The sequence below is a fragment of the Arachis ipaensis genome, chromosome B03, assembly GCF_000816755.2.
Source record: "Arachis ipaensis cultivar K30076 chromosome B03, Araip1.1, whole genome shotgun sequence".
Taxonomy (NCBI): Eukaryota; Viridiplantae; Streptophyta; class Magnoliopsida; order Fabales; family Fabaceae; genus Arachis; species Arachis ipaensis.
This window is the reverse complement of record NC_029787.2, coordinates 12278676-12286250: the sequence shown is the minus strand read 5'-3', so window position 1 is coordinate 12286250 and position 7575 is coordinate 12278676. Positions and strand designations below refer to the sequence as shown.

General features: G+C 36.0%; 1 protein-coding gene across 2 annotated transcripts; it reads left to right on the top strand.

Moving 5' to 3' along the window:
• Positions 374 to 6976, top strand: LOC107629643 (pentatricopeptide repeat-containing protein At1g30610, chloroplastic). Of its 2 annotated transcripts, XM_021118171.1 has the most exons (10): positions 376 to 735; positions 849 to 1871; positions 2962 to 3153; positions 3499 to 3580; positions 3685 to 3876; positions 4535 to 4648; positions 4965 to 5055; positions 5138 to 5295; positions 5911 to 6342; positions 6522 to 6976. In XM_021118171.1, the coding sequence occupies exons 2-10, from the start codon at positions 1042 to 1044 to the stop codon at positions 6909 to 6911; spliced, it is 2481 nt and encodes an 826-aa protein (XP_020973830.1). In that variant the 5' UTR covers positions 376 to 735; positions 849 to 1041; the 3' UTR covers positions 6912 to 6976. The 2 variants fall into 2 exon arrangements, with proteins under 2 accessions (XP_016187964.1, XP_020973830.1); XM_016332478.2 differs by having other exon boundaries at positions 374 to 1871.

Sequence of the window (7575 nt, the reverse complement as noted above, 5' to 3'; positions counted from 1 at the left end):
TGGTTTTCAATTACTTTGCCTACTACATTTGAAATTATTATAATAATTAATTTAATATAGAAAAATAATACCATATAATTTTTTCATTAATTAAAAAAATATTATAAAACAAAATTCTAAAAATCATATTTTAAGATTTAAGACCATTAATTAATAATTATAAAATTTAATTTCCTGATTTTTATAAATATAAACATTAGCGTACACTAGTTAAAATAAATAGATAATTTTAGCTTGTGATAATAAAAAAATCAGATGTAACTTAAAAATAATATTCAACCTATTTAAAAATTTAGGGAATAGAAATAATAATTTTACCCTTCTTTACATGATTCTTTAAGTTTTAACAATTTTATCCTCGCGATATTTTCAATTTTACCCTGACTTTCTTATCTCTCGTTCTCATCCTTCTCGTCTCGTCTCTTCTCCCCTCCTTCTCCTCCCCTCTCTCAGCTTCTGTCTCTTTTTCCTCTAGTGCCAACCAACCTCCTCTGCCGCCTCGTCTCCACCTTCCCATCCTCCTCTGCGTCGCCTTCTGTCTGCCTTTGCACCACCACCTTCTGGCTCTGACGCTGCGTCGCCATTTTCAGCGTGCTTCAACAGCTCAAAATTGCGCCGGCTTTCCCCTCGCCGCTTCCAACTCGTCGCAGACACCGCAGCCTTCACCGACTGCGTTGTCCACCTTCGTTTATTATTTATGTTGATTTGAGGAACACGTAACAAAACTGAGGTCAGGTGAGAGTTATTGTTGGACTTGAAATGAATGGGAATTATGCTGCTTCAGCTTCAGCTTTACATTATGCTGGAAATTCGTTCTCTTCCCCTTATGCTGTTCCTATTTCTTCTAGAACCTTCTTCTTTGGAAATGCATTAAACTCGAGTTTTTCGAGTAGGTTTCATGCCTTTCATGTCCGAAAGCTCAATTTTGAGCCAGTTAGTGCTTCACTCAACGGTGGTGGTGGAGGCGGCAGCGACGGCAGTATTTTTGGTTTGGTTAGTGACTTGGAATTTAAGCCGTCTTTCGATGAGTATTTGAAGGTTATGGAATCTGCTAGAGCTAGACCTTTTAGGGGTAAGGAGCATGGTGGTACTAGTGCAGCTGCTGCTACTACTCAAAAACATAAGGAGAGGGAAAAAGGTATGTCTAGGAAACCAAGGATGGAAGGAGGAAGAGGAAGAGATAAGATATTTCAAAGTGTTGAAGAGAGTGATGATGATGATGATGATGATGGGTTTGAAGGTTCTAGAGAAGGCTATACCAGAAGTAAGGTCCGAAGATCACCAATTAAAGGGTTTAGAAAGGATTATGATGGGAAAGGAAGCAATCTTGTTGAAAATGTTAGAGATGATAGGTGGTTGAAACATAATAGCCAGAGTTTTAGTTTAGGACAGGAATCTGATGAATACAATATGAGTAATAATCGAGGAAAAAGTAGAAGTGGAAGGATAAACAATAACATAGCTAAGTCTAATTTAAATAGTAGCCGTGGGAGTAGTATAGAGAAAGGAGTCACTCATGAGTTATATTCGTCAAAGATATCTGGAGAAAAGGTAGCTAGTACCAGACAAAGTGATTATAGAACACAGGGTAAAGCTCTTGGTGGAGACAAAATTGTTGCTGGTTATGAAGTTATGGACAGAGGGATTGAGAGAAGGCATAATGGAGTTGAGAGTTTCATAAACAGAAATGGGCGGGAAAATGCGAAAGTGAATCGAGGCAGTAAGCGTTATTTTGATAAAGATTATGATTCCGATGACTTGGAATTGGATCGAGCTGCATTTAGGAGCATTGAGGAATCCGACAAGATTACCGGCAAGCAGCAGTTTTCACACAAGGCAATGGAGGAGAGAATCCAAAACCTAGCCAAATTGTATGTAGCACATTCCTTCTTTTTTGCTTATGGATATCTAAACTGGACAAAATCATATGCTCATGATCTCAGTATTTGGTAATTTTTTCATAGAGAATTTTTTCGTAAGTTTTGAACAAGACGTTTTAGGTGAGTGTTGCCTTAGGAAAAGTTGAACCACTATGACAAAGGGTTTACAATTCCTAAGATTGCAGAACTTGATAATTGATATTCAAGCTCCGGATGAAAGTGCTATTCTCCATATTCATTTAATAATTTATATTTTTATTTTTAAGTGAGCTTTGACACATTGAACTTTTGGCGCTTTATTTTTAAGTTGGAGTTTAATCAGTGCACTGCAAGAAAGTGTAGGAAGAATAGGGTTAGTTCTTTGCCTCAGGTGTACGATTAATCTTGAAGTTAAGTTTGTATTGAATGCATTGATTAATTGTAATATAGGATTTATAATTCATAACTTTGTTTTGGAAAATTTTGCTAGTTTGCAGCTGGTTGTAAGGTAGAGTATGGTTATTACATATACTCTTTTTTCCTTTTCTTTTTCTTTTTTTTTTTCCCTTCCGATAACTGACAAGCACGGAGAGCGACTCAAATCCCATGATATCTATAGCTGAATAGCCCTTTTGGGGAATGGCTGGTGGCTTTGGTCAAGTGCTTTCATTTTTTTCCCTTTTTGTGAGAGAAGTGTGATTTGTAAACCTTACATTTTTTTATATGCTAAAAAGAATGTGAAAGGAGTTGTATATTTCATGCAGCAATTTGAAGAGCTGCTCAGAATTTATGGAGCAATGAGCACTTGATATTAAATTAGTAATAGAGATGGCCTCTTAGTGCCCTTTATTGGTGTATAAAGATTGCTCTGTTCTTCTTAAGTTCCTTTAATATTTATATTGATTGGTGTGATTGAATTTAATAAATATAACATATTTTATGAGGAAGTGTTACCTTCTCTAGGAGATTGAACTTTTTCTTTCCTTCCTGGTCACTTAAATTTATGGTCCATAGACTATTATCTTTGTGTGATTTGAAGACTTCTTTATACAGTCTTGTGAATATGTTTCTTTCTTGCTTTCTCGACCATTTTCTTGAACAGGTTAAATGGTGCAGATATCAATTTGGCTGAATGGATGTTTTCTAAGATGATGAGAAGTGCAAAGATTAAGTTTAATGACTATTCTATAACAAGGGTTATCATAATCTTGGGAAAATTAGGAAACTGGCGGCGAGTGATACAGGTCATTGAATGGCTTCAAAAGCGTGAACGCTTCAAATCCCATAAACTAAGGTACTTAAATGATTTTGTTGAGTGGTCTATGGACTATGGTAAACAGGGTGACCATTGATTAATATGGAAAATTATGTGCATGCTTTGTCTATACATACTTTCAATCAAGTGGCAGAGTCCCAAAGTACATATCCTATAAATGTTATTAAGTGATGTTGGATCAATTACACTGGTACTTGTGTACACACACACACACGCACACAAGAAATTGTTAACATATAAAGTTCTGTCTCTGGCTAGCCAATAGCCTCTCCCGCCCCCCTCTTTTTCTCTTTCTCTTTCTCTCCTCCTCCTCCTCTTGTTTCTCCTACAAGTATCCTTTAATGTGTTGTTTTTTGACATTAGGCATATATACACTGCTGCTCTTGATGCACTAGGAAAGTCAAGGAGACCTGTAGAGGCATTAAATGTATTTCATGAAATGCAGGTAATGCATGTAATCCATGTAGCATGTTCCTTTGTGGTGCAATGTGTTCCTTAATACAATATGGGAGTATGGAAAAATTTACTAACACACTCTATTTCTTTCAGCAACAAATGTCCTCATATCCTGATTTAGTAGCTTATCATAGTATTGCTATTACCCTTGGACAAGCAGGACACATGAAAGAACTCTTTGACGTAATTGATATTATGCGAGCACCACCAAAGAAGAAGTTCAAAACTGGGCCGCTTGAGAAATGGGACCCAAGGCTGGAACCAGATCTTGTAGTCTATAATGCAGTGAGTGATTTTTAAAGAGGAACTTCATGTTATGAGGTTTAGATATAGTTGTTCTACTCCATATCTTTGATTCTTTGGACCTGAAACGGATGGCTGTTGGGTCTAATGGTTCATCTTCTGAATGTGATAATTAAAGTCCATCTCCATGAATATGCCTATGGTTAAATTTACTTCTTGTGATAAGATAACTTCTATAGGTGAAGAAAGAAAATTCATTTAATTTTGGGACCTATGTTTATGCAGGTAGTTCTTTATTGGTCTTGATGACAACTATTGTACAATATGTTATCTTTGTTCATCATTCTCCCCCTACAAATGTGGCCCTTTTTTCCCCTGCCTTCTTGGTTGCCACATTATGTTTTTGGTGATTCACTGTCTCCTTATGAATGTTTTCCTGAATGGATTTCACTATTCAAGGCTGAATAGGAGATCAGTTGCTTTCTTGAATGGGATGATTATGATAAATGGCATCATGATTGTAAATCCATTCACACTTTGTATAAAAATGGTTTTCTCATGAGTACATTTCTTGCACTGTACCGAGCACTTGTTTGATAATCATTTTACATTAATGTTCCATATGGCAAATTGCAAATGTAAAGTACTGTATGATAGTTTTTCTTTTTATTTTGTAACTTATGTTATTGTGGGCACTCAGATCCTTAATGCTTGCATTAAGAGGGAACAATGGGAAGGGGCTTTTTGGGTTTTGCAGCAGTTAAAGGACAAAGGTCTACAACCTACTGCTACAACTTATGGCCTAGTCATGGAGGTAATAGTTGTCACTTGTCAGTTTATTTAATCATTTGTAGTTACAGTTGCATAATCTCATGTGCATTGCTAAAACCCAGGGTCCTATGATTAGAGACAGAGTACAAAGAGAAAGATATAAATGATTCAATTTTTTGCTTCAAATAAAATGTAATAGCAGTCCATTATATTTGAATTCTTTAGAAGATTGATGTGAAGGTCCCCCAGTCCTGGTTGAGTTGGATTGTCTCGTGAAAAAACTAAAATTGCAGTTGCATGTATGAATCTTGGCTTGAAAGTAGATAATCATAATTAATGAATTTGTTATGCTTGAACAGGTGATGTTTGCTTGTGGAAAGTACAATTTGGTTCATGAGTTTTTTAGAAAACTTCAGAAGTCTTGTATTCCCAATTCATTGACATATAGAGGTATTCCTGTTTATTTGCATATCCATGTCAATCACTTAATTTAATTATGATCTTTGAGTCTTGACCTTCCTGTTAAATGCAGTTCTTGTGAATGCACTTTGGAAAGAGGGAAAAACTGATGAGACTGTGTTGGCTGTCCAAGAAATGGAAAAACGTGGAATTGTAGGTTCCGCTTCTCTTTATTATGATCTAGCTCGATGCCTCTGTGCAGCTGGAAGGAGTCGCGAGGCACTGATGCAGGTGGTGTCATTTTCTTTGAAACATTTAAGTGCTTTAATGTGCAGATGATGTTAAGATTGTTAATACAGTAGAGCAACATAAGTTCAAAAAATACAATATTTACCAAAAATCCTTGCTTATTAATTTCCAAAAGAACAAAGGTCCAACTGCAAGCAGGAATCGCATTGGCACCCAAAATTCTCTTAGAGCACATGGTTTCCTTATACATAGTGGCACAGCCAGTTGGTGCTTACAGTGGCAATGTTAAATACAATAGATGCAATTTAATAGCTATTCTTCAATTGGATCATTACCCTTGTAACCCCATAACACTAATTAACTACAATGATATTACATTTTAATTCAATTGTGAAAATGTTCCATGAAGGAGCTGTCATATCCCGAAAAGAAAACTACATAAGGACTTCCGGAAGGTTTGAATGCAATTTGTATAACAAACTTATCAGTTGACTCTAATAGGTTGAAATCCAAGGTTTATATTTTTTTACGTGCTCCAAGAACCAAGAATTCAGTGTTGGGCATACATGAACTTCTGCATCTATTCCTGTGTGTTTAATTTGTGTTGAAGAAATTCTTTTGGTTCAAATAGCAATGATCTTTTTCATGTTTTGACAGATAGACAAGATATGCAAGGTTGCAAATAAACCACTAGTAGTGACCTACACTGGCTTGATGCAAGCAAGTCTGGATTCCAGAAACATTCAAGACGGGGCCTATATTTTTGAGAAAATGAAGAAAATCTGTTCCCCGAATCTGGTTACTTGTAACATAATGCTGAAAGGTTACCTTGAAAATGGAATGTTTCGAGAAGCTAAAGAGATGTTCGAGCAGATGTTAGAAAACACAGATCGTCTGAGGAACAATACCGATTACAAAATGCTGGTGATACCAGATATCTACACATTCAACATCATGTTAGATGCATGTGCTGCAGAGAAGAGATGGGATGATTTTCAAGATATCTATCAAAGGATGCTATACCATGGTTTCTACTTCAATCCAAAACGTCATCTTCGAATGGTATTGGAGGCCTCCAGAGCTGGAAAGGTGACCTTCCTCTTTTCTTAATAGTTATTTATGGATGATCCTTTTATCATTATGCAGTAAGAGAATCATCCTTTTAGGAAATATGCTTGGTAGATAAAGTAGGAGTAAACATGAATATTATATCACTCTCATAGTCTCATATAATGTCAAGAAGTTATAAAACCTTGTTTTGTTTGCAGGAAAAGCCTTTGGAGATAACATGGAAGCACTTGGATGATACAGATCGCGTTCCGCCAGCTTCTATGGTCAAAGAAAGGTTCTGTGCCAAACTCGAAAAAGATGACTATCTTGGTGCTCTTTCATGTATCACCAATATAGCCCAGAAAGACTTGGAGCCATTTTACAAGTCTTGGTGGTTGAATCTATTCAAAGAAAATTCTAAAAGGTTTCAGAAGGGCACACTTGTTAGACTAATGGATGAGACTAACAACATAGTTTCCAATAATAGCATGCCTAATCCAGCACTTGTACATTTATTACAATCATGCAGAGAAATGTTTTTGGACACTGATCACAATTCAATGAAAACAGTAGTAGGAGAGGGTGAACTTGTCTCCCGTCCATTGTAATATATGCTGAGCCAAAATGTAACGCAAGCCTTATGTTCATTGTTAAATCGATGTTGTGCTAAGTAGATGGCATGTAGCACTGTAGCAGTGCTAGGTAATCAATAAATACGTGCCACAAATAAACCAAAATCAAATAGAAACTTACGTGTGTTTCATTAATAATTGAGCTATTTGAACATTTTAGTGACACTCTTTGAGCGCGCGAGTTGCATAAAAAATGATAAGCACCCGAATTCAGTCTAGAATGGTTCATAAGCCAATTGAAATAATGAATAGAAAATGGTACAAATAAATACAAAAATAAATTCGGACCGTCCAAAAATAAAAAATAGTTTATGTTGATTTGAACTTTGAAGAACACTTAACAAAAGTGAGATCAGATGAGAGTTATTGTTGGACTTGAAATGAATGGAAATTGAGCCGCTTCAGCTTCAGCTTTGCATTATTCTGGTCCTGGAAATTTGTTCTCTTGCCATTATGTTATTCCTATTTCTTCTAGAACCTTCTTCCCTTGTAAGCATTGGTTTAAGTCTACGGATTTTGATTCGGATAAAGAACAACCTTAATTCATTGAATTCAGAAAATCCAAGAAAGATGCATGGTACAAGAGATTCATTCATGACTAATGGTGGGTATTCAAGCATATATAAGTATATAACATTAG